Genomic DNA, 27,148 nt, shown 5'->3' on the forward strand with positions numbered 1-27,148 from the left:
TGGTCATTGCACTAAGATAATTTTTATTTCATTATTCATTAATATTATAAGAGTATGATGGACTGTGAATCCTAATGACAGTTACTTGAACTTTTCCTTTTTTAAAAAAAATATTTATGTATTTATGCATAGAACTGGGGTGTAGGCCAGAGGTACGGGGTGTGAGAGGGTTTGCCAGAACAGAGTGGGGAGCAGAACAGGTGGATCTACTGAAATACACTGCTGAGGGGAGCAGCAGAGGTGTGTGGGTTGGCTCCCTGGCCAGGGATTGAACTCAGGCCACAGCGGTAAAAGCACTGAGACTTAACCCCTATGCCACCAGGGAGTCCCTGAACTGTTCTTTTTGGCTCCTTGGGCACTTGCAGGGAGTTGGGCATTGGCAGAAACACCTTTGCTGTATTGTCTTGTGTTACCTAAACTGGTAGAGCAAGAGCTGGTGGGGCCTCTCCCTCCTTTGGTATTCCTGAAGCTAGCCCCTGCCCCTGCTGGGAAGTTTGTTGGCTGTCAGGGAGGTGAGAACCATAGGTGATTCTCATACACCTTGTATGTGAGTAGGGAACGGAAGTAGAAAAGGCGCTGGGCCATACATTTATCATGTTCAATTCTAGACTATTAAATGTTTGTATTAATTCTCTGGGGATATAGTCAGTTCAGGAGCTGGTACAGGTAGAAGTAGGTAGAAGCCACAGTGTCCGTAGCAGCCACACCGAGTAAGTAAAGCAAAACTGGAAAAAGATGTTTAGAGACACTTTATTAACATGAACAGGGAGTTTCCTGTAAACACTAAGGACAAACCAATAGTTGTCGAGAACTTGGGTGTTCAGAAATATTATCTGTAGAGTTCAGAAAAGGGTTGGCTGTGGGAAATCAAGAAAAAGTCATATGACGGCAACAGTGTGGGAAAGAGTTCCATCACTGGCAAGACTAAAGATTTTGCTAATTGAGTTTGATGCTGTTTCACAAATCTATAAACACTTGCCCTTCAGCAGCCTCCCAACCCCATCACACACGCTGCCCAGAAGATGCAGTTCTTGCCAATTAGTGACTCAGGGAGAACAGATGGAGTATCACCAGCTTTGAGAATAGCTGACCTATGAGAGGTTAAGCCTCATCTATAACTCAGACTTGCTTTGCATGCTTATGTACTGGGCCTGACTGTAAACTTGAAGGGGGCGGCGGAGGGGCGGGCTAAACATGAGTGCCCACAGATTTTGAGAGATCAAGAAAGGCTGGAATGATGGTATTTTACAGACCTAGAAACATGGGGCACACTTTGGGGGGTGAAGGGGTGGTCTAGATTAGTGCTTGACAGAGTGGGCACTGAAATGTAGAATGAGCGGATGATCAGAGTAATGGGCACACTAGATATGTTTGCAGTGACTCAGTGACATCGCTCGATTAGGGAGCTTTAATTTACAAAAGGTGAGAGGAAGGCTTTGATTTGTTTTTCCATTTCTGTGCTAACCTGGGGAAAAAAGCCAATGTGCTGAAATGTGCCTAGTTCTTTCTTCCAGCAAAGATGCAGTTACACAGCATCTTCCCTTGGTTTATGTCTGGTGGGTTCACAGATCTCAGACAGGGATGTTTATTTCCCTTTTTGATCTAGTCATTTTACAGGGAGTGGAGGGAGCTACTCTCTCTTCTTAACCATTAACTGCTGTACATGTATTCCCAGGATATTCTTGCTTTGAGAAAAATCCCACTAATGTTTCTAGTTTGTCATGGAAGGAGAAACTTGGAACTCAGAGAATCAGAAATCTGGCTGTATGGATATTTGTAGGAGGAAAAACTAAAGGATAATGTTTTTAAACAGCCTGAAGATAAAGGGACAGCCACGGGTCAGGTGTTTCCATGCAGGAGTCAGGGGTGTGGTATAAGATTGAACGGACAGTAAAGGTCAGAGGGCAAGGTGCTTACAGGGCCAACTGAGTTGAACAAGTAAGTTCATGGCTGTTAAGCAGCAGGAGAGGGAAAATCAGACCCAGCCTAGCTTGGCCATTAGTGACTTGTGTTCTTGAGGACCAGTCATGGGAAATACCCAGCACCAAGACAACAGATGGGGTTCCTCAAGTGAGAATAGCCCTTGAGAACATTTCTAAGCCCTTTAGTAAGAACAGCATGCCAGGTAGCGCTTCCAGAGTAATGCATATGTAGTCTGGGTTCTTGGTAGGAATATGGGAGAAACAGGGAAGTGGTGGAGATTTGAAGTAGGCTGGTGATCACAGTACCTTGTAGAGTTATAGTCATGATCAAGTCTCCCAGGAAGGAGTTTAAGCAATTCAGAAGAAATGATGTACAAACCAACTAGGAAGGGGAAACAAAACAAGATGAACTCTCAAAGCACACTTTCAGCATCTACCAAGAAGCAAAGTCCTAGAGGATCAGTCGCCTGGGATGAGAGGTGAGAAACATTGAACATTTTCCAACAAACCAGAGAGGCAAAGATTGGATGGAAACTGAAATGAAAGCAAAGGAAGCAGCCATGGTCTGAATGGAAAGAGCATGGGCTAGGCGTGACAAAGCCCAGGTTCCAGCTCTCACCACTTAGATGAACTTAGGATTTGGTAAGGCTGCTGAACCTCTGGGAGCCTCGGTTTCTTCATTTGTAACATGCTAATGAGTAATATCAACCTCACAGGGCTAGAAATGGTACTTGAAACATTGCTATATAAATCATACAGCTCTAATGAAAATATGAAGAATGGAATTGAGAAGTTAGGGGAAAAAAGAATAGAGAAGATTGTTTATAAGGATAAATAAGAAAAGTGGTAGCTACCATTCAATTTTGTTAAAATCACATCTGAGTTGGGCGTCTTAAAAAGGAAAAAGAGGTTCATGCATTACAAGCTAGATACATGTTTTAATGGAACCAAGAGGAAGGAGGAGTGGTGGTAAGTAGCTTGCTTCTAGAGCAAGCTCTGCAGTCAGCCTGCCACATGGCTGGAAAAACCCCAGAGGAACCCATAATCCAGGCTCATCTTCCTAGCTGCAGAGAGCGATGGTCTCTATTCTGTCCCTTATTTCAATGGGATTAAATTAACAATGAGAAGGGCCTTGAATTGATGGAAAATCTTTTCTTCAATGAAGTTGGATCTTGCATATGTGGACCAGGACTTGTTTCAAGTATTTCTCCAGGGTGAAAGATGAAGAAATGAGTTCATCAGGTGAGGCCCAAAGCCAACAGAACATGATCTTCCCCACAGATTCCCCCCAGATCTGATGACCATCCCACTCATCAAGTCTCCGTCACTTTTATCATCTTGTCTCCCAGAAAGCAATCTTCCTTTCTCTCATCACTGGTGCCAAAGGACATCACACCTTGACTAGTCAATCAATATGAAACATGGGATATGGACTAAACTATTTCCAGTGTTCCTCTGCCCTCCCAGCATATAGAGGGGAAATCAGACATTATTAGATTCACAAGTGAATTATTTGGAAGCCACCTGGCCCACCCCTTCCCATCACTTTACCATTTGCTCATCACCCATCTCAGGATAAAAACTAGTGACTTATTTTAAATATCATTCCCAGATTCATCTCCTGGAGAGTTCAGCATCTCAGATTCACAGATCTTTTCACTAAGGAAATTCTGCAAGTTGACTTCAGTTCTCTCTGCCTGACCAGCTTCTAGTTCCCTGAATGAATCAGAGTTAGAGTCAGGCAATCCAAGCCAGCCTGTGCTTTGAGAGAGACATGAGCTTAGCCAAGCTCAATGTCAAAGTCTTTGCACAAGCAGTTATCGCCCACCTTGGGAAGCAGCACCCGAGGCTTATTATCTCTTCTTCGGTTTTTCTTCTGAAGTCTCTTACTCTTACTCGGGTGAGCCCTGTCTGATTCTCAGTTGCCTCCTGTAAAGCGAGGAATAATACTGATCCACAGGAATTTTGAGGAAGAACTTAGAAATCTTAGTTCTCATGTCCACAGGAAAATTATGCCTCCCAGCTATCTTGGGTGGGCACCTTCTAGGGCCCAGATATATTACTCCATAGGATCAGAAACATACGGTATGACTTTTAAATGCCACTTAAATTGCTATCAATCCTTCCCAAGTTTTCTGTCCTTGGATTTTTGAAGGACTGAGACTAATCCAGGTCTTAGAGACCTGTCAGGATCTAGCCTTGGAGTTCTTGGTACTTGTCCATATACTTAGTGACTTTCTGTCGCTGGGAACCTGGGGTGGGGGGCATGCTTTGCTCTGATGGTGTAGCCAAGTGGGCCAAGAAATTGGAATAGCTGATATCACAGAATTCCAGTTCATGACACTTTTGCTTTAACCTGAACCTAATCACTTCTGCTTCCTTTGTTAAGACATCCATTCACTAGAAGCAACAGAGAACGAGCCGTATCCAGCCAGTTGCGGGCAGAGGGATGCGCCGCCTCCATCACTGTACACAGTCACGCTTGGAGCACAGGGCAGAAGTCCAGCTGGCCTGGGAGCTGCTTGCATGAAAACTAAGACAGGGTGAGGTTGAGTCCATGTGGAAATGTTGGCTCCTCAGTTCTGGCAAAGTCTCATGGTGTGGAGAAGTCTGGTGGAGTTAGGAAGTCAGAGGTGAAAAAGCTCAGAGGTGAGTGGATTTTGGTGAATGAATAGAAGGATGACTGATGAAGGAAAGCAATGTGGCCCCTGGGGCGCCCTCCTGATGCTGCTGACATCATTCAACCTGGAATATCCAGTCCCTCAGTGTTCAGGCCACCTACTAACGATAAAACAACTCACTGAGAATGTCCAGTGCAGCCCAGCCCAGCCCAACACTCTGACCAAATCCATGACCCTTAAAAAAGGGAGGGATTGAATTATTTTGCCTTTGTCATTATACGTAAGGAATTCAAACTGCCCCAGTACTCACACCCTAGCAATTCACCTTCCGAAAGCCTTGACAACACATGGAGCTTTAGACTTGGGCAACTTAAAGTAGGGCCCTGCAGGTGGGGACTCGGGGTAGGGTCGACGCTGAGCTAAAGGACGGAATTTCAAGTCTCTTCAGTTGTAGGTGAAAGGTCTCTGCACAACCTGCCCTCCTTATCCACCTTCCTCTCACCTTCACTGTACTTCACCTTAAACATGCCCTTCTCTTCTATTCCTCCACTGGCACCGCAGAGTTCTCTTTGTTCTCTGATGGGATGGCTAGGTAGTCAGACCTGTAGGAGGGGACATGAGGGAAGAGAATCAGTGCTTTTGAACCCATGGGAAAGGAGCAGGGATGTCTGCAGAATAGCTCTGCACATACTTCTGCCTGTGCTTCCCAAGAGAAAAGTAGAATAACCCTTTCAGCGGGTTAGGGTAATGCGGTGTTTTGCCTCCATTTTTTTAAGATTTATTTATTTATTCATACAAGCACTGGGCACAGTCAGAAGCGTGGGAGGGTGAGAGAATTCACCAGAGCCAGAGTGGGGAGCAGAGCAGGCAGAAGGACCGAAGTACCACTGCTGAGGGGAGCAGCGGCGGCAGGAGAGGTCTGCGCGCCATGTGGGACCCTCCTCCGGTGGCCGGGGAGCAGCGGGGATCGAACCAGCGCTGCAGAGGCTGCAGGCAGCTTCGCAACCCAGCGCTCAACCGCTGTGCCACAGCAGAGGCCCTTGCCTCCATATTTGAATGTGAACACTCCTAGCAGCAGAGCACAGGTCTTCTCATGTATCACCGTTGCTCTCAGTACTCAGTATTGTTGGATTAAAATGGTGGTCAAACTGGGCCTCCCCTGGTGGCGCAGCGGTTGAGCGCTGGGCTGAGAGGCTGCCCGCAGCCTCTGCAGTGCCAGTTCGTTCCCCGGCCGCTGGCGAGGGTCCCACATAAATAAATAAATAATTAATTAAAATGGTGATCAAACTGATGGGTGTGAAATTACACTTTATAGTTGCTTTGATTTCAGTTCTGTGATTATCTTCTCATAAGTTTATAGGCTGCTTGGATTTCTACTTCTATCATTTGTTCATTTGCTTTTTTTTTTTTTTTTTATAGAGGCATGCTTTATTTATTTGTTTGCTGGTTTGTTTGTTTGTTTGTTTTGTTTATACATACACTGGGTACAGTCAGAAGCGCGGGAGGGTGAGAGAACTCACCAGAGCCAGAGCGGGGAGCAGAGCAGGCAGTAGGACCAAAGTACACTGCTGAGGGGAGCAGCGGGCGGCAGGAGAGGTCTGCGCGCCATGCGGGACCCTCCTCTGGTGGCCGGGGAGCAGCCGGGGATCGAACCGGCGCCACAGAGGCCGCGGGCAGCTTCGCAACCCAGCGCTCAACCGCTGCGCCACCGGGGAGGCCCTGTTCATTTGCTTTGCCAGTTTTTCTTTGGAGATATTTCTCTTTTTCTCACTGAGTTTTCTTTGATCTGCTTGTCTCTAAATTTTGCTTGGGGATTCTTCTTTTTTTTCTTCCAATTTTTGTGTAAAATAACTGGAGTGTAGGCCAGCAGTGCAGGGGGTGAGAGCATTCACCAGAGACAGAGTAGGGAGCAGAGCAGGTGGATTTACTGAAATACACTGCTCAGGAGAGCAGGGGGCGAGACAGGAGAGGTCTGCTGCTCTGTACGTGGGTTAGCTCCCCACCAGGGATCAAACTCAGGCTGTCTGTCGATATGTTAGTGCTGAGACTTAACCCCTAGGCCACCAGGAAGGCCTGCTTATGGATTCTTGTAAAGAGCAAATGATTTTTACCTATAATACAAGGAGAATGATCATCTTTAACAATCTTTGGCATGTGCCTTTTGTATTTTAAGAAATCCTCTCTATTTCAAAGAAATACTCTCTTATATGCCTTAATAGAGTTCTTAAGTTTCGTATTTTACCTCATCTTTAAATCCACTCACAATTTATCTTTGTTTAGTGTGAGATGTGAGGCATCTTATTTTTCTGTACAGATAATGAATTGTCTCTGTACCATTTATTGGACACTTCATTCTTCCCTCAGTCATTGTAATTTCATCTCTGTCATGAGTCTTTTTTATGCATGGACTTATTTGGAGGCTTTCTGTTTTGTTCCATTTGCCCATGTTGTATGGACTCTTTAATAGCTCTCTAAGAACTCTTCATATCTAATAGGAAAAGTTCTGCCAGCCACCTCCTCTAAATACACTGTTTTTTTTTTTTGTTTTTTTTTTATAGAGGCATGCTTTATTTATTTGTTTGCTGGTTTCTTTGTTTGTTTTGTTTATACATGCACTGGGTACAGTCAGAAGCGCGGGAGGGCGAGAGAATTCACCAGAGCCAGAGCGGGGAGCAGAGCAGGCAGAAGGACCGAAGTACACTGCTGAGGGGAGCAGCGGGCGGCAGGAGAGGTCTGCGCGCCATGTGGGACCCTCCTCCGGTGGCCGGGGAGCAGCCGGGGATCGAACCGGCGCCGCAGAGGCCGCGCGCAGCTTCGCAACCCAGCGCTCAACCGCTGCGCCACCGGGGAGGCCCTATTTTTTTCTTTGAAATTGGTAAACTATAACCTATGAGCTAAGTTGTTGTTTAAAGCATAACAAGCAAAGAAATGGAACCAAAGGACAATACTCAAAGACCCTCAGTACCCTGCAAGCCTAAAATATTTACTATCTGGTCTTCCCTTGGTTTAGATTAGTTTTGGTCCTTTGCCCCCTTCCATGTGACTTAATATCAGTTTATCAAGTTTCTTGAAAAATGCAATGGCTAGTTTGATCAAAATTTCATTGAATTTGCAGATAAATTTGGGAGAGAATTGCCATGTTTGTAATAGTGAGTTTTGTTTTCTCCATTTATTTAAGTCTTAAATCTTTCAGTAAAGTTTTGTGATTTTATTTTTTAATTTACTTTTAATTCCTAGTTGTCTTAAGAAAATTCTATTGTAGAAATACTAGGTAGTATTGATAAATTTCCATTTATAAAGATCAGAGATTGTCCTGCGTCTAATTTATAGCTCCTCATTCCCACCACCCCACCCCCCCGCCTTTTTTTTGGAAAATCATCTTGTTTCAAAATCACATAAGAGCTTGAGACAATCTGACAATGCATGTGGGATTATGCTGATGTTTATCAAGTGGTTCTTTTGTAATTTTATTTTTAAAGATCTTGCACATTTTTATCAAATTTATTCCCAGGCACTGGAAAGTATTCATTGCTATTGTGATTGTTTTTTTTTTTGTTTTAACATTTTAATGTTTGCATGCTTTTCTTAATTTTTGTAACAGAAATGTTGGTGATTTTGACATTTTGATATTTTCGTTTGTAGCAACAGTCTTGTGAAATGTTCTTATAGTTCTAATAGTTTGTCTCTATATTCCCCTGGATTTTTGCTTAAGTAGTTGTATTGGGTATGATGATGATAATTTAGTTTTTTCCAATTTGTATCTTTTTCTTTGTATTTTCTTAATAGATAACCTAGGTTCTCTAATACATTATTGAATAGATTCAGAGAGAATAGTATCTTTCACATATTTCTAATATGACAGGCAATTCTTCTAAAGTTGCAATACACAGATACTTGCTACAGGATATCTTTAGTAACTGCCATTTATCAATTTAAAGAGGGTTAGTGTTGGGGCCTCCCCGGTGGCGCAGCGGTTGAGCGCTGGGTTGCGAAGCTGCCCGCAGCCTCTGCAGCGCTGGCTCGATCCCCGGCTGCTCCCCGGCCACCGGAGGAGGGTCCCACATGGCGCAGACCTCTCCTGCCGCCTGCTGCTCCCCTCAGCAGTGTACTTCATCCCTCTGCCTGCTCTGCTCCCCTCTCTGGCTCTGGTGAATTCTCTCACCCTCCCGTGCTTCTGACTGCACCCAGTACTTGTATGTACAAACAAATAAATAAATAAATCTTTAAAAAAAAAAATAAAGAGGGTTAGTGTTTAGGTTTAGATTTTTATGTATTTATCCTGTCAGCACATACAGTGCTTCTTTCTGTATAACTTTCTTACATTTATCTTTGTAAGGTAATCTCATCTTTTGGTGAATCAGTCTGTTGTTTTAAATTTTATTGACTATATATTTCTCATTTCCAGATTTTTTCCCTTTGATTTCTATTCAAATCTGTCAGTTCTTTTTTCTTAGCACCTTACTCTATTGCTATGCTTTTGATTCATTCTTTTATTGCTTTAAGTCTTTTAAACTGTGTTCCACATTCTTTCAGGTTCTTTTTTGTATCTGACCTCTCAGGATGTATTCCTGCCATGTTCCTCTCTGACTCATGATGGGTTCTTTCCTGATATGTCTTTTAGCTTTGGATTGGATTGTTACATCAGATTCTGTAGTGCTTTATCTGGGGAATTGGTTAGCCTCAGCTGAAGGTGGGTTTTTCATTTGCTTCTCTGTGGTTATCACTGACTAGGGACTCATTTTATTTGATTGAATTTCTAAGATGAGAGGTTCCTGGATTATGTGGGTAGGATAAATTTAAGTCCCAAACATTGTGAGTGTAGGCTTATGGTTACTAATTTTTAAGGATCTTTTGTGTTTCTACTTGGAGTTGGGCCAAATGGTCATTTCCTTAACTTTTCCCTGGGCTGGGGGACTGATTATTGTCTGCTCTCCCCTTTGTGTGGTTTGTAGCCCTCTAAGGCTCCTGGCTCTGCTGGGACCTCCATTTAACTCTGCTTCTTGGGCAGGTCCCACTATTGGCACTTTCTGTCCCAGTGTGGATACTACCAGTTTAAGCATCTGGGCCACCAGGAATGTCCTCTTCCCTAGCATCGAGCTCCTATCATCCTAGCTGGTCAGTTGTATCTTTTACTTCCCTGAGATCACAGATAGTATGCACAATGATGATTGTTTTATTTTTAAAGACATTTCTAAGAGGTAATAATAGCCTAGGGCTTTTAATTTAGGTTATTACCTCAGCTATGTTGCTAGCCTTATAAATCTGTGAGGATTCCTTTCTCTCTTTCCTCTCCCCCAAGTAACAGGCCAGCATGATCTCTAGACCCTTGGACTCCACCTTTTCTCACTGGTGCTCACTCGTGAGTGACTAGGACCTTGGTGAAAATGGCCAAGGGATAGCCTGGGCATTAGTTGCTCAGAGCCTACATTCTGGGTATTCAATCCCAAGCTCCAGAGGAAAGAACTTGTTGGTTAACTAATACAGGGTAGTGCCCTTGTGGCCAGATAAGCCCCACCGCCTGCAGTGAACAGCTGGGTGTGATGGCATGTGGATGTTACTAATAGAGACCTAGGCTCCGGTCCCATGGCTCCCCTCGTGACCAGCATAGCCTCGGCTAGCCACTTAACCTCTGCGAATCTGCTTCAGTGTCTACAAAATGGTCATAATAATGCTAATTTTGTGGGATTGTGGTGGCAGCTGATGGGCTTAACACTGGTGGCGATAAGTGCAGGCCAAGAGTTAGCAGCATGAATTCAAACCTTGCTTTGCCTCTTATAATAGCCTTGGGCAGACACTCCCAGGCTTGGTTTTCTCATCTGTAAAATAGGCCTACTAATGCTGCCTACCTCAAAGGTGGTTGTGGGCAATGTGGAATTTTATATAAATTTCTTTCCAGCACCTCACCTGTAGGTGCTAGCTGTCATTTTGGCATCTTTCGACTTACGCATTTTCTTGGGCTGCTTCTTCAGCCTTTGAGACCTTCCTGTAGCAATATATCATCTCAATGAGCAGCCACAAGGTCAGGAAGACGAGGAGGATGTACATCATGATTTCTGAGACCACAGAAGTGAAGTCCTCTCCAGCTGCAAGGGGGATCATGAGGGTCAAAATGTGCATGTCCATCAAACCCAGAGCTGCCATTGGGGTTAGAGACACATGAGGCCTATTTTGAAGTAGAGCTTAAATAAGCACCAAGTCTAAAACTCAAGAGGGTGTCAAAGGAATAAATATCCTCTGACTCTCCTGTCCGTCAGCCCCTTAGTTCACTGTCATCAGATGCTTGGAGAGAGGAATGAGAGGATGATAGTGGAAGAGGCATTAGGGCAGTGAAAGGAATCCTGGAAGAGAGTGAGGGCATGCATACACATGTCTGGGTCCAATTTTTCTGATTACTTGTATGTGACTAGTCATTTCCTTTATTTGAGACTCAGGGTTGTTTTTTTTGGATTTTGTCTTTTTATATATATATATTTTTTTTTTTACATCATTTTTCATTTTTGCACAATGTATGCATTTTCATCTTGGTTATAGTCCCCATATAATTCCCAGCCAGTTTCTTAATTTGTAAAAAGGAAGATAATAATTCACACCATTATATTAGCTAATATGTTCAAGAATATACTGTGAGATGTAAAAGTCTATACAGACTTAAGGAACATTTCTTAGTTCAGCTGCCTGTGTCTCTGAGCTTAGGCTGGTGGGTGGGGCAGTATCCCTAAGGAAAGTGCATCAGAAAAGGTGAACAGGGTCAATGCAGTGGGCCCACAGGTGCCCTCTACTAGTCTGCATTAGAAATAAGGACCTTCCCAGCTCTTTTTTCTTCCGGGTCATCCCAAATCCAAACTGAAAAGAATATTGGAGGATTCTGTATGCCAGACTATCCTTAGACATCTACCTCTGAAACAACCCTCTGGTCCTGCCATGTCCCTGTTTATTGGTGTTCTATGCTGCCCTGAGAATAAAGCCTAAGTTTTAGTCACAGGTAAGCACGCCAGTCACAGTGCAGGCCTTGTCACCTCTTTTTCGTCCCCCTAGCCTGCAAGGACTTCTCATGCACACCATGGTCTTTTAGAATCTGGACGTTCCCTCTTTCACTTCCCTCTCCCAAAATTGTATCTCATCCCCTACTTCTACTTCTCCCAAACTCCCACTTGCTTTTCAGTCTCCCAGTCATTCTTCTAGACTCCACCAAAGTCTCCTCCTTGGCAAAACTTTCTTCAGCTGCTCAGGCAGGTTATTCACATCCTTGTCTGTACTTTTTTCACTCACTCATAGTAATCCTTTTCGGGTTATATTGTGATGTGTTTCTCTCCTCTCCTGACTGTGTGCTTATTGCAAACTTATCTTCTGCATTATCAGCCTGTTGTCTAATCCTGGAATATTTGAAGTACCCAGTAAGTTCTGAATAAGTAGTTGTTGAATGAATGAATATAAATAAATATTGATCTTTGTTCCTCAACCAACAACAATGACAATTAAAACATGATACATAGCAAACATCCTGATATATATTCCTTCCTAATGGGAAGAAGGTTGCCTGACCTCCTCTCCCTTGCCAGCTCCCAGAGACAAATTAGATTCGTGGTCCTGGGTTATTTATGAGGGCCAGTCACCCTCAGGCCTTGCTCATTAAAAGCTCAGTCTAGCCAGCCATGACCTTCCTTCAACTCAGAGCAGTCCAAGGACTATGAGACTGTTCAGGATTCCTAAATGGAGCTGGAGGCTAGAGATGCAGGCGGAGGCACAGGGGATTGCCACGCACATCACATGTCTTTTCCTGGGCTCGCTGCCAACTGGTGTGTGACACGCTTGGCTGACAACACACTATCTCGTTTCAAAGGCAACAGCCCAGAGAGAGCGAGCACCACAGGAAGCTGCCTTCAGTATTTTTAGTCACCTCCAGTGCACAGGCCTCAGGTTTCTGTATTAGCTTCAGGAAGTGAGAGCCTTAATCGGTGCTCAACTTGCACAGAGAACCAGGGAGTCTCTGGGGCCACGGGAACAGAGGAGACATGGAGGGGTGTCTCATGTGGAGAAGGTCGCTCTGAGCAATGTATGAGCAGTGGGTATCTGTTGGGGAGCCTATCAAGGGGTCATGGGGGGAGGAGGAGAGGGACGGAGGGGAAGAAAAATAGTGGTGGGCAGCGGGATGGCAGTAGAAGGAAAATCTGCAGTGGAACAAGAGGTGGCCTGGCAGGCAGAAGATCCAGGCTGTATTCATGCTTCTGGTGCTACCCAGCTTCTTGCCCCTGAGCAAGTCCTTCCCTCTTCCAGAGCTCTGTTCTCCCAGCCACAAAATGAGGGGAACCAGGGCTGCACCTCCAGTCACCTAGGGAGTCATTACACCAAACTCACACTGCAAGAGTGGTGGAGCTGGTGACACTGGAGGAAAGCTGCCTGGGTGATTGTGATGTCTGCTCCAGGATTAAATGAGAGCCAAACTTCCTTCCAGCCTTCTCATCCTGAAGGTTCTGCGGTCCTGATAACAAACTTTTTTCCTTCCTATTCTTACCCAAGTCTGGGTCTGGTGCCCAGCAGGCGGGCTGGCTCAGCTTGGCCACACTTTCCACCAGCTGAAGCTGCCTGAGAGTGTCTGGAGACCAAAGCCTGCTAGAGCAGGAGATGGAGACAGAAAGGCACCTTCCCTGGGAGCCAGGCAGTCGCCAGCCAACAGTTCCCGAAGGTGAACAGTAGAGGGCGCCAGGCTCCCTTCCCCAGGGAGGAGACGGGAGTAAACAGAGGAGGCTAATGGAACTTTTGAAACGAAAAATACCTTAGAGAACTCCCGTCCAACTCCTGCGTTTTACACAAGAGGAAACAGGCTCGGAGAGGGAAAGTGGCTCATCAGGTCTACATTCAAAGAGCCTGAGAGTCCTCTGTACTTTGAGCACTGACCGACTGTCTGTTTCAGCCATAGCTACATCACAACTGCTTTGTCTTCCATAAGAAATAAATAGATTTGTGGCCTGGAAGTCAGGATTCCTGGAAGTCATTTTCTGGGAAGATCCAATCTTCATGGATATCTTCATTCATGCCCCATTCCTTTTACCTGATCACTACCCTGCATCTTGGGGAAAGGCGGACTAGTCTGCTGGAAATAGCCTGAGAAACTGAGAAAGGCCAACTAAAGCGGAGCCATCATCTGGCGTGGGTGAGGAAACAGGATGTGTGCATCACTTTTCCATCAGGTGAAGGAACATTTGCGAGGGGCAGGGGACCACAGTTCTCTGAGCCCATCGAAAGCAGAACAGGAACTGCAGAGAACATTCTAGGTTCACCCTGAAGATTCTGTGATTACAACAGAAACTTTTGAATTAGGTCCATGATAGGACTCCCCAACCTCACAAGGCACTGTGGCAACCTGAAGATTTTTAAAATAATGACTGGAAAGTTATCTTGTCACCTTTTCCCAGTTAACAATGAGTTTATGCCTTGAATGGGATAGTAGATGCTTGTGTGGTGATTGTGGAGGAAATCAGACGACAAAGGCTATGCAGCATGGGTTTAGAGCAGTGGTTCTCAGAGCGTGGCCCTGGCTGCACCAGCATCTCCTGGCAGTCTGTTAGACATGCAGATTCTCAGGGTCCATTTACAGAATCAGAAAAACTGGGTCTTAGGAAGTCCTGCAGGTGATTTTGAGGCATGCCGACATTTGAGTACTGGCTCAGAGTTATGGATGGCTTACAGACAGGAGGGTAGATGACCTCCAGATAACCCCACGAGCTTTCTCTGAGCCCACTGAGTCAGGGGTTGAACACAACCTCTTGACCTCAGAGGCCATGCTCTTTTTCAAAGGATGAGAATTAAAGGACCAGGAGAAGTCGTACTACTGTTATCTCCATGCCTTTCTGCTTTGAGAAGAGACATGCTCTTGGGTAGTTTGCCAGAAGCTGGCTACAAAAGGAAGACAGGTCCATGGAGATCACCAAGCTGTAGACAATCACATTTAGATATATAAGGGTTTTTATGCTCTACAAGGGTCTCATTTCTGTGGAAAACCACTGGCCCCCTTCCCCAAGATCGGGGTGCCCTAGAAACCCCATCTCACCTTCCTCGGTGACTCGGAGGGGAATCAGTCGTGTGGTCTTCACAAAGGGGCGGTGTGCCTCAAACTCAAACTCCCGGGACACTTTGCAGGTGTAGAGGCCAGAGTCATTCAGGGTCACGTTAATCACCGTGATGGACACATCCTGCAGGTCCTTGCTCCCATTCCACTGCAGACGTCCCTGGAAGGGGCTCTCCACCTCCTGATGGCCGTTCCGATACTCATAGATCTGCAGGTAGAGAAGCAGAGGAGGTAGGGCCAGGAGAGAAGGCAGCGCAAGAGAGGTAGACGGAGATGGATGGAGACAATGAGCAAAGGGGACAGAGTTACAAGTACCTCAGAATTGGGGGAGAGAGGAGTGAAAAGGCTCAAAGGAGGGCAGGACAGAGAGACAAGTCAGGGAAAATGGGCAGAGGCCAATAGTTATGCATATAGCCAGGAAAAAGGCAGAAAGGAATAGGCAAGAAAAAGCTTGGCAGGGCCTCCCCGGTGGCGCAGCGGTTGAGCGCTGGGTTGCGAAGCTGCCCGCAGTCTCTGCAGCACTGGTTCGATCCCCGGCTGCTCCCCAGCCATTGGAGGAGGATCCCACATGGCGCGCAGACCTCTCCTGCCGCCTGCTGCTCCCCTCAGCAGTGTACTTCGGTCCTTCTGCCTGCTCTGCTCCCCGCTCTGGCTCTGGTGAATTCTCTCACCCTCCCGCGCTTCTGACTGTACCCGGTGCTTGCATAAATAAATAAATAAATAAATAGTTAAAAAAAAAAAAAAAAGCTTGGCAGAAAAGAAAAAGTGGAAAGGAGAACAAAGGTAAGTGAGAAGAGACGTGCAGAGACCAGGACGGGGAGGAACTGAGAAAAAGGGTAGCAAGTTGATGGGAGAGAAGGAGAAAGAGATGTGGTGCAGCGGCCAGTGGGAAACAAGGTACAGAGGCCAAGAGAGGCAGTTTCATTGGTCATGAAGGCATCTGGAGCCCTGGCCTGCAAACCTGCCCCTCTGAGCTGGTCCCCACTCAGAGGAGGTGGGCAGTCTGGGCCAGGCCCCCAGAAGGGGATCCAGGTCCCTAAAGTGTCCCAGATGAGCAGGGCGCTGCCCACGGACACATACCCCTTCCAGTGAATTTGGGCTGAGTTAAGACTAATTTTGGGACTGAATGAGGACTAAATTTTTTTCTTTTACCTTTTCCACCTTCTGATACTCCCTTTTTTCCTGCAGCTGAGCTTTTCAGCCTAGCCCCCACTTGCCATGTATGATGACTGATATTAAAATTTAAATTAGTGGAAATTAAATAAAAAGTAAAATCTAGTTCCTCAGTTGCACTTGCTATGTTTCAAGTGCTCTCAAGTCACATGTGGCCAGTGGCTACTGAATTGGAATTGGACATCACATGTATGGTACACGGCCCTTTCTCTCAGACGGCATCATCTGTATTTCTAGCACAATTTCTGAGTTTCTTTTCTTCCTTCTAAGCTGCATTTCTCCTCACTTTGGGCAGCAGAGTAGGCAGTGGGCATGCTCCTGGGGGCTTTCACATCTGGACAACACATGCAGGATCCTGTCACCTATAACTAGCCTTGGTTATGGTCAAGCCTGAGCCTCTGTGATCCAGGTCTGGCCCTGATGGAGGTAAACCTCTGTTCAGAAGGGCACATACAGCCTCAAGTTAAAAATGCGTTAGCTTTACAAAAGCCAGGCGGAAGAGCAGCAAAACTCAATTTCACCCTCCTGTTGTCTCCATTAGATGTCTTTGTGGCGGATACTCTTGCCTCCAGGAAAATGAGGTAGTGGGGTAAAAAGGAACTTGCATCTGCTGTCAGGCCACCTGGTTCAAATCTAAGCTGTCTTACTAATAACTTCACTTCTTTGAGTCACAGTGGCCTCACTTGCATGCACATGTGCGCGCATGTGTGTGTGCCGGTGTGTGTGTGTCTTTACATTCCAGAACCGGTTGCATTAAGAGTTACAGCACATGAGTCCTGGTAACTCTCTGTAAGGTAGCTATATTGCCACTTTAGAGAGGAGGAACTGAAGCACAGAGCGGTCTGAGGACATAGAAACAATCTGTGGAGTCAAAACTCAGACCCAGTTAGCCTGGCTGTAGGGTCAGTGAAAGCCCCACCCAAGGTGGGGTTCAAATTATGTGACAAACATTCTAGCACTGGCACCAAACCTTCAGAACTAACGCTGCCCACTGCACAGCCTCGGAGGCTCCTGGCTCTGTCGGGGACCCATGCTTTAGTTTCTAGATCTCTCCAGACCTGCTCAGAAGGATGGTGGGCAACTTGGCACAGCAAATGTCCACTATATAGTGCTGCACCTCCCCCTGCAGTGACCTTTAAAGTGCCATTTCTTTTTTTTTTTTTTTTTTTTTTTATAGAGGCATGCTTTATTTATTTGTTTGCTGGTTTCTTTGTTTGTTTTGTTTATACATGCACTGGGTATAGTCAGAAGCGCGGGAGGGCGAGAGAATTCACCAGAGCCAGAGCGGGGAGCAGAGCAGGCAGAAGGACCGAAGTACACTGCTGAGGGGAGCAGCGGGCGGCAGGAGAGGTCTGCGCGCCATGTGGGACCCTCCTCTGGTGGCCGGGGAGCAGCCGGGGATCGAACCGGCGCCGCAGAGGCCGCGCGCAGCTTCGCAACCCAGCGCTCAACCGCTGCGCCACCGGGGAGGCCCTGCAGTGACCTTTAGGGCTAACCGTCCCTAGGTCCGGCTGGGCAACCAGCGTGCAGGAGGAGAACAGCATAACACCCTGAAGCAGAGTAAGTACAGCCGGAAGTTCCCTGAAAAGACAGAAGCTTATCAAAAGATAACGACCACCAGGAACCACTACAAGAATGCTAAAAATCTTATCCCATCTTTTTAGAACTACAAACTTTAATCCCTTATTGTCTTTCTAAACTTCCTTCTTTCTTCTATAAAAGTCATTGCTTGTTATGTAGATCACCTCCCTGATGGTGATAGACTGAGCCCATGAGCAAGCTGATTTCATTGATATTCATTGTCCCTGTGCTTTTGGAAAACATATATATATTGGTCACAAACTCAAAGAAAATTACACTCAAATTTTCACTCTTGAAGTGTGTCTGTTTGTCATTTCTTGCTTCTCTCAACCCTGAGGTGGCCTCATCGTCTACTGCTGTGCTGGTCCGCGGCAATATAGCATTTCAAACCTTTCACCCACCGATGTCACTGTCCCAGTTGAATGTCATCCTTGATCATCCCTATCACTCTCATTTCACTGGAACTGTGAGAGTTAAACGAGCTAAGCTATATAGCTCATACAATGCTTAGTGTTCACTTCAATTTTTCTTATTTAATCCATGCAATAGGGGAGTGTAGAAGATGAGATGAAATGCCTGCCAGGGCCTCGTCAGCAACTAACATGCCCTGGGCTCCTAACAGTTTATCTGGTTCTCCTCCCCTAGGTGTCTAGGAATGCTTGCTGCTGGCCCCCGGCCCTTCCTTTCTCAGAGAGGGGCTAACTCTGTCTGTCAGTTCTCGCTAGGCAAAGGAGCTGTCAGTGCTTTGAAGGGAAAGAGCAGGGTGTGACAGGTCATCACTCCCCAGACTCCCAGGAGCCAGGCACACATAGCAGAACCCAACAAAAAAAGACCAGAGTCAGCAGTCGGACATACCAGGAAATCTTTACCGCCCTCGGGCCTGTAGAACCACTCCACCACCGTGGTGGCCTCCACCTCCTCCCTCTTCATGCAGGAGATGCAGCGCAGCTTCATGGAGTTGCCCTGAACCACCTCCGTCTCCGAGGGCACCTCCACACACACAGGGAAGCAGACACTGACTGGAGAGAGGTGGGTGACAGGGAAGGGATGGGAGGTTTGGGGGAAGGGAGAGGCATTGGAGAACAAGGTGGGAGAGAGCAGAGACAGAGAAGAAACAATCATGAGACAAACTTGAAAAGAGCATGTACATCTATCTCTGCACCATCACCTCTGCTCCCTGAGCAGAGGTGCTCAGAGCAGCAGGAAGTGGGGCAGAGCAGGCAGCGAGAACCTAGGATGGACTGGAAGCCTCCCCAGAAGTGGGGGAGCTGCAGTACAGCACACACCTGAGTCCTGCTCTCAGAGACTTAAGATGTAGGGTGCACATGCACCCATCTGTGTCCATGCATGCACCCCTTCATGCAACCAGCATTCACCAAAATCCACTCACCAGGCCTGGTGCTGTGCTGAGACTGAGACTCAAGGATAAACAAAACACCAGTCATGCTCTAAGGGTGTTTATAACCAGCAGGGAACACATACTCCTCCATGTGATCTAAACAGACCACAGTGAATGCCATCCTAGCTGCCGGTGCCCTTCCACAGAGAAGGGGCATTTACTCGGGCGTGAAGGAGAGAAGGAGGAGGATGGTGAGGCTAGAAAGGCAGATCATGCTGTGAAAGCCTCTGCATGTACTTCACAATAAAGCTTTTAAAGCACTGAGAGACATCATGGCTGTATTTTATGGAAAATGTAGGTAATTCTGACACATGGTGGAGTATGGAGTAGCAACAAGAAAATAGAGAGCTGACCATGGAAGGAAGAATGCTCTATGCAGAGGAGCAGAGGGACAAACTTGAAAATTTGCAGTGAGGTCAGATTGTGGGACACCATGCATGCCATCCTGAGCTCTGGTCTTGTAGTTCCTGCCCCAAAAAACTTAGGTTCCATTAAAAAAAAAAAAAAAAAAAAAAGGCAAGTACATCTGACTGCAAATTCATAATGAATTAAAAGTGGGAAGTGGCTGCCAACAAAGCAAGTGTGAATGTGGGTTGCATTAACAGATGTATAATGTGCTGAACGAAGGAGGAACAGTTCTGCTGCACAATTCAGAACAAATCTGAGCAACTGTGATCAATTCAGGGTGTCACATTTTACAAGAGTGCATGCCCAGAGGGTGAAGGGTCTGGAGACAACATCTAGTAAGGAATGAATGGCAGAACTAGGATTGCTTAGTTTGGACATAGAACATATATGTCTTCAAATATTTGAAGACAGGCCTGTGGAAGAGAGAATAGATTCTGTCTAGCTCCAAAAGTTCTAAAAAAAATAAGTTTAACTCAGAAAAAAAAACTTTTTCTAGTGCTGAAGATGTTCACAAATGTGGGGGGAAAAAAAAACACTACTGGGCCTCCCCTGGTGGCGCAGCGGTTGAGCGCTGGGTTGCAAGGCTGCTCGCAGCCTCTGCAGCGCCAGTTTGATCCCCAGCCACTGGCGAGAGTGCCCCCCCCCAAAAAAAAAAAAACCAAAAAAACCCCACACTACCAAAGCTATTTGGTAAGAGGTTTATACCTCATTTTATGGAAAATTCAAAATCTACATGACCATCAAGGTCATCTTGTGTCAGGACCTCCTGATGCTACTTTCATTGAATTAACAATAAAAACTCCTTAAAGAAAAAAGCACTAATACCCATTGTCATTTATTTTTTTTTTTTTTTTTTTTTTATAGAGGCATGTTTTTTATTTATTTATTTATTTGTTTGTTTGTTTTTGTTTATACATGCACTGGGTACAGTCAGAAGTGCTGGAGGGTGAGAGAATTCACCAGAGCCAGAGCGGGGAGCAGAGCAGGCAGAGGGACCGAAGTACACTGCTGAGGGGAGCAGCGGGCGGCAGGAGAGGTCTGCGCGCCATGTGGGACCCTCCTCCGGTGGCCGGGGAGCAGCTGGGGATCGAACCGGCGCCTCCGAGGCCGCGGGCAGCTTCACAACCCAGCGCTCAACCGCTGCGCCACCGGGGAGGCCCTACCCATTGTCATTTAAAAACTAGTTCCCTACAAATGGTCTGTTCATCTATTGGCAGATAAGTTCTTTCTAAAAACAGAGAAAAACATTTCAAGTTTAAAATGAAACCGATCAACTCATTTTGAGTCAAAAATGAAATACTGTATTGACTGACATAGAAGGCAAAAAAAATTTCAATTTTCAACATAGTTTAAAAACTATGGCACAATGATTAATGCAAAACTTGAAACATCAAGGTAAAATAAAGTTAAACAGCTTGAAAACTCTCAAGCAAGCTGGGGCTGCTTTGGACAGTCTTTGAGAGGATTTCCTGCTTCTGCACATCAGTGGTTACTTTATGGACTGACTGTGCATCTAGAGAAAACTGGTCAAAAGCAACTTTTGGATGTGATGAGTCTAAAGTCTTGGTTAACCTGGTTAGAAAAAGAAAAGAAAGTGTGTTCTGTGTAAAAGTTTGAGGGCAGGGCCTCCCTGGTGGCGCAGCGGTTGAGCTCTGGGCTGTGAGGCTGCGCGCAGCCTCTGCAGCACCGGTTCGATCCCAGGCTGCCGGGCGAGGGTCCCACATGGCAGAGCGGACCTCTTCTGCCGCCTGCTGCTCCCCTCAGCAGTGTACTTCGGTCCTTCTGCCTGCTCTGCTCCCCGCTCTGGCCCTGGTGAGTTCTCTCACCCTCCCGCGATTCTGTCTGTACCCAGTGCTTATATAAATAAATAAATAAATAAATCTTTTAAAAAAAAAAAAAAGTTTGAGGGCAGAGTGCATCGAGAACTCGGTAGCAGGGAGCCTTCAGGCACCCTCCTATTTAATTAGACATGATAAAGATAAGTTAGAAGATGATGACTTGGAAAACCAAATAGAAAAAATGCTCGGTGACAATTAACAGTGGCAGAATTAAGATGGTATTTGGAACTGTAGGCCTGGGTTTGAGCTACTATTTAACCTCTCTGCCACAAAATGCTGAAAATATATAAGATTTGTCATGAGGATTTTATGGAATAATTTATATGAATGTGCTTTGAATAGATAGAACTTTATTCGTGTTTATTTGTTCACTCACTCAACAAATATACGGAGCCAGGCACTATTCTAGGCACTGAGAATACTGGGAATAAAACACGTAGCTTATGTTGCAGAGGCAGAAGAGAGAAGATAAACAGCATCAAATTGTAATACATGCTATAAGAAAAAATAAAAGTGAGCAGAGAAGAGAGAGAGAGTACATAGCATAATTTGAGACTGCCTCGCTGAGAAGGCAACAAGGAGCAGGCACCAAACAAAACAAAGGAGGCAGCACCTGTGTGAAGGTGTGCCAGACAAAGGAAATAGCAAGTGGGGTGGCAGCATGTTACATTCAAGAGACAGCAAGAAGCACAATGTGGAAAGTAGAGCAAACCAAGTGAGAACAGTAAGCAACAGGTAAAGAGAGAAATCAAGTGCAGGCCCTGACTGTTCATGTAGGCCACAGCTAGAATTTTGGCTTTTGCTTGGAGTGACATAGGGAGGGCTGGAGAGATCTGAGCAGAGGAAGGACACAACCTGATTTATACAAAATGACATGATCTAATAGCTATGTTGTAAATAAAGTGAAGAGGTAAAGAAGGGCAAGGGTGGAAGCAAAGAGAACAGTTAGGAGGCTGATGATCAAACTGAGTGATGGTTCTGAGTGATGGTTTTGCTTGGACAGAGGTAGTAGTGGGACTACTGGAATTTGAAAGGAAATAGTTTAGACAACTGTCTTTGATGAGATGAGAGGTGATGTGCACTCGCGAACAAGTAAATGGGTTCATATTTAATAGAAGGGCCTAGTTCATTTATAGTTAAAGAAGGAGGGCAGAACTTATGCAGCCAGGATGGTGAATTTTGCATGGCAATGTGTGGAGTCCCCTGTTTCTGGAGTTGCCCTGGAGATGACAATAATTCAAGGCACCATCAGAGAGCAACTCCTGCTACTTCTCTTCAGGTCAAAGTCCAACCTCAAGGTATTGTAATACAGGGGTCCCCAGGGAAAGGGGAGGTTCCAGGTTTCCTGCCCCAAGGAAGGGTGGAGCTGAGCTAGAAGGGAGAAGCTGGAGAGAAGAATGCAGAAGGGAAGAGGAAGAATGGAGAGCCAGACTGAGATCTGGAGGAGGCTTATGGAGCAGAGAGACAAGTGAAGAAGCTCTGCTCGCTTCTTGGTCCTGGGCTGATTGAAACAGCTGTGGTGAGAGACCCGTGGGGATGTTCACAATGGCAGCTTTTATCTTGATTTTGCTCCTCTGTCCCAGATGCTGGGCCCCTTCTGCTCCTTTATTATGTGTCCCGGCCAGGAGGTACCTTAGTCTTGTGGCAGGCTTTCAGGGCCTCAGTGTCCCTGCTTTGGGCCAACCTTGTTTGGCCGGGCATTTACCCACCAGGGGATGGATAACATAGGGTGCTTGATTTGGAAACTGTATTCCTTGTCTTGCCTTTGTTGCTCAAAGATTGTATTAAAATTCCTTTCCATTAAAGGTCTTACACACTAGAGTATGTTTTGTCTTGATGTTGGCAAAACCTATTTAGAGCAGGAAGGTTTGGGTTTTTTTTGGGGTGCCCCTCACCCTGCTCTGTAAAGTATGAGAACTCAGCTCGTGAGATCTTGGATTACAAAATGGCCCCCAAGTCCTTTCATTCCTGTGTGCTTGCCCTTTGCAATATGACTTGCTGCTCCTTTCCATCAATAGGTGACATGTTTCTCTACCCCACAAGTCTTCAGTGCATCACTGTCTCTCTTGTATGAAATCCTCTAGATAGCCAAGGAAAGCTTGGACAGATGGTAGATGCTCAGATGCCCCCAGATGTTTCTCTTCTTTGGGCACTCCTCAGCTTGTTCTAAAATGTTTCCTTTGCACTATGATAATAAAGACTTTGATTAGAATGTAAATACTTTCCAAAGAGGGTAATAAATGATGTTGTTTATAGATATTAACACCCTGAAATAACTGGGCCTATCAAATTAGCCAGTCACTGAGCAGAGTCTGGGGAGGATAGGATGCAAGATGGGCTACTGGTGGAGGAGGGGAAAACATTCCCTAACATAGGGAACATCTGGGAGTGCCCACCTGGAGAAGAGCAGAGAGGGCATTTGGAGCTAAGGAATGAGTGAGACTCTAGTAATGGCAATGTTATTGGCTGGTGTGGGGGATGTAGGGGAAAAAGTCCCTCCTAAAATCCTGCACAGCAGTACATGTATCCATAAAAGGCACTAGAATGAGCACCGGGAGACTGAAACCAGGAGATAAGCAATTTCTAGCTACTCCTTTCCTCTGCCTGAGCTCATTTTCTCGTCTATAAATTAGAAACAATACTACTTCTGACTACAGAATAATATGGAACCAAAAGAAGTAATGAATTGAAAATTACTTTGTGAACTATAAAGCATCAGGCAAGGATTGGATTGGGATTACTGTTATTATTACCTTTATAAAAGGAAAAAAGAATTGTTTCAATACATATACAAAATAAAAGGATCTCCCCATTCATATTTGCACCATATGAAAAATCACTTGGGAAGGGAGAATGCATCTAAGCTAAGTGCTTTCCAATACTGGGATTACATGCAAATAAAATGAATTACATCTGTAGAGTGAGGCCCTTTCTCTTACATTTCATGACAAGATTTCTTGAACCATCTCTTTCCCTTCTGCTGGTTTTTAGCTTGGCAAATTAATGTTCAGGTAACAAGGAAGCTAAGAACCAGCAAGAACAGTTTTAATGAGCACACTTCTTCCAAAGGTTTTTTTTTTGGGTGGGGGATTGGGGGTAGGAGAGAGATGAGCACTCTGTCCATTTTAGCCATATTCTCTAAATATTTCCCTATCATTGAATTATGCAGCTGAAAGGGCTGTTAGACATTGTCTGCACCAGCTTCCAAACTTTACATATTAGAACCTCTGAGATTGTTGCATAGCAAGCTAGCAGCAGAGTTAAGACCCCAATTCATGATTTGTAAGTCTTCATCAAAAGATCCTTGGTCTATAGTCCCCCTCTACTGGAATTCAGGTAGGGGCATTAAAAACTTAGATCAGGGCTTGGGAAGAAAGCCCCTGGAATCTCCCCCCAACTCTATCACTTCATCTACCATTGCTTTACTCACAGTCTTTTTATGCAGTCAGACTAACCTTGCCTAATGCTGTTGTTCATAGTATTTGCCTCCCCTGAGGAAGTCCCAGCATTAGATATTCAAGGCAGGTGAGATCACTGGCAACCTATTATGTCTGCTTCATCTCCAGATCTGGGATACTCTACTGGGGATGGATGGCAGTGAGTCTGCCCTTGGGACTGCCTTTACTCTCCTGTTGTGTCCTTTCATCATGCATTTTGTTCAACAGGAAGCTTGGTTCTGCTTCTGGTCCCATGCAGAATCCAGATCATGTTGGCTGCCAAAGTGAGTCTTGAAAGCTTAATAGAGATACTAAGGCAAAGAGGCAATTCCCATCAGCATATCTGCCACTGCACAGGCCAACTGTTTCATGCCAACCATAGGAGTATAGTCCCACATGCCTGATTTCAATAAGGCAGATGGACACACTGACTTCTAGTTATCCTAGTTATTGATTTTTAGTGTGGGGGAAGGTAAATCACAGAAAGCAACATATCAACTGAAGAATACCTGTATTTGACCCAAGGATCTCATCAGAGTCCTCAAGTCAATGATGCCCAGAACTACAGAACAACAACTACCTACACACACACACACACACACACACACACACACACACATTCTCACTTATCCACCGAGATGCCTATATAGCTAGCATGCTTAAACATACATAGCACACAAATTCAGATGCTGAGAAATAAAGCTTTCTCTCAGTCACACATTCAGACATTATCAGATAGACTCATAACTCCCTCTATACACATGAGGTGCCCCCACACCAGGCCATCTTTGACAACACTCCGCTTACTGTTGCAAGTGTAACAGTAGTTATTTGTCAAATAATTCCCTTATTTGGAGGGAGAAGGTCATCTCACTCCTTCACAGAAGGCAAGCAAGCAAGAACCTATTCATTTTTTGAGACAAAAATCCCAGCTCCCCAAACACCAAAGCACTGTAGTAATACATGTTCATAAAAAAGGCAGAAAGATGTAATTCCCTGGTGCCCATTTATCTAATACATAGCAGCAAATGGCTGAAACCTGTTTTGCTTTCATTCATTATTAAAATCAAACACATGGATCAACACCTAGAATATTTTCATTCTCTAATTAATGCATCCTCCACTTTTTAAATATATATAAATAAATCTGAAGACACAGCAAGGTTCCCAACTGACTCCTCACTGCCAAATCAAATGTTACTGCAATGGATATATATATATATGTATATGTATATATATATATGTATATATGAAGGTGGCTGCATTTTGGTTCAGCAACGAGAAAGGGAAAAATACTTTGAAATTATCAGGAAATGGGAGCGTCACCAAGGGATGTTCAGGGATAAAGCAGCAGGAGAGTGGGAAGGCATTTTTCCAATCTCAAAATCCCAGCTTTCATGGAACCCCTATGTCTGGCCAACATGCACAGAAGGAAGTCAAGCAGGGCTCATTTTTGTGACCAACATTAATAAGTGTTATTATTGTTAGCATTATTACTGTTATTGCATCTCGCATGGCAGGGTGCTGGTACTTACCCCAGAAGATGAGCACGAGGGAAGTCAGAGGAAACAATCTGTTGAAGGCAGGCATCTTTTTTTCCTGCTGGTGGCTTCAAGGCTAAACAGAGATTCCCTAGGTCAACAACTGCCTCCTCTCGAATACTTTCGAGGAAACGCTTTGGGAAGAACTGCCCCCCAATGGGGCGACTTCCTGACTGAAAGAAGGGCGAAGCGCCCTTGCCAGGGGAGGCTTTGAGCTGGCCTGGGTTGCAGTTCGAAGCTGCTCTAGAGAACAGCCCCAGTTAGAGGAAAGGTTCTGCAACCCCGCGCGGTCTCCCCGGAGCCCGTTGCTGGGATCCGGCTCAGCACCACGGACAGCACCTTCCCCGCCCACCCCGGAACTTTGAATTCCAGTTGCTCTGCAGCTTCTCTGGTGCGCGCCTCGGGAAAGCTCAGCTCGAAAGTGAGCCGCACCGCTGCCTCTAAGCCGCTAGGCTGTCGAAGGGGTCCATGTTGATCCTCCTATCTCACCTCCTCTAGTTCCAGTTAGGTTCCGACCGGCATCCACCAAGATCCGAGAACTCTGGCTTCATCCGCCCTGCTCTGCCTCTCCAGCTGGGCGTGCCCCCACACCCAAGCCGCTCTGGGTTGCCCGTCTGAGCTTCAGAATTCGTTCCACGACGTTGCCGTCCACACCCGCCTTCGGATCCCCAGGGAGGTCCTGAGGGGTCGGGAAGGATGTGGACACCCCTGTTTAGTCGACGATCTCAGAGGTGAATGGGGTGGACACGCAGGGCAGGGCTCTTCCCCGGAGCTTGCCCTCGGATCGTGCGGGGTCCCACTCCTGCGTGGCGGTGACTAGCTGCCTTCCTCCTGGCCCCCCTGTTGGTGTGTGTGCTCGGTTAATCTTGACATGCGCAGGCGGCTCTCCACCCCCACAGCCACCACGGGCCCACCCCCTCGTGCACACACTCCCCACCCCCAAACAGGCGTGCCCCTCCCAGGGCTGAACCCGCGCCGAGCGGGGGGCGGAGCCCTAAGCCGCGCAAACACCTCCAGCCTCCGCGATTTCCTCGCTCTCTGCCTGTCTCCAGGTCTCCGTTTCACACCTCCATGCCTCTCCCCAGCGCGGGCACACCTCCTGCCACCAATCTGCACCCTCCAAGCAACCCTACTGCTGCTCCCGCGCAGACATGCTTGTCTC

General features: G+C 46.0%; 1 protein-coding gene across 5 annotated transcripts; it reads right to left on the reverse strand.

The window, feature by feature from the left end:
- Nucleotides 1–743: 743 nt before the first annotated feature.
- On the reverse strand, nt 744–27,033 carry SCN3B (sodium voltage-gated channel beta subunit 3). Of its 5 annotated transcripts, XM_037505492.2 has the most exons (8): nt 26,998–27,033; nt 26,476–26,665; nt 25,981–26,062; nt 18,219–18,382; nt 14,592–14,817; nt 10,488–10,626; nt 5,046–5,145; nt 744–4,703 (listed from the first exon to the last, which is right to left on the reverse strand). In XM_037505492.2, the coding sequence occupies exons 3-7, from the start codon at nt 26,033–26,035 to the stop codon at nt 5,082–5,084; spliced, it is 648 nt and encodes a 215-aa protein (XP_037361389.1). In that variant the 5' UTR covers nt 26,036–26,062; nt 26,476–26,665; nt 26,998–27,033; the 3' UTR covers nt 744–4,703; nt 5,046–5,081. The 5 variants fall into 5 exon arrangements, with proteins under 5 accessions (XP_037361389.1, XP_037361390.1, XP_037361388.1 ...); XM_037505493.2 differs by lacking the exon at nt 26,998–27,033 and having other exon boundaries at nt 744–4,700; nt 5,062–5,145; nt 26,476–26,833; XM_037505491.2 differs by lacking the exon at nt 26,998–27,033 and having other exon boundaries at nt 5,062–5,145; nt 26,476–26,833.
- Between the last annotated feature and the right edge of the window lie 115 nt (nt 27,034–27,148).

Source organism: Talpa occidentalis, unplaced genomic scaffold (genome assembly GCF_014898055.3).
Source record: "Talpa occidentalis isolate TD23 unplaced genomic scaffold, MPIMG_talOcc4v2.1 talOcc4.12, whole genome shotgun sequence".
Lineage (NCBI taxonomy): Eukaryota > Metazoa > Chordata > Mammalia > Eulipotyphla > Talpidae > Talpa > Talpa occidentalis.

Bases quoted from the DNA above. Each gene is read 5' to 3' on its own strand.
- SCN3B (XM_037505492.2), bottom strand. From the start codon at position 26,035: ATGCCTGCCTTCAACAGATTGTTTCCTCTGACTTCCCTCGTGCTCATC. The intron at 14,818-18,218 runs GTATGTCCGACT...CTCTACCTGCAG, and splicing joins AGGGCGGTAAAGATTTCCTG to ATCTATGAGTATCGGAACGG. The intron at 5,146-10,487 runs GTAAGTCGAAAG...CCCCTCCTACAG, and splicing joins GAAGCAGCCCAAGAAAATGC to GTCTGACTACCTAGCCATCC.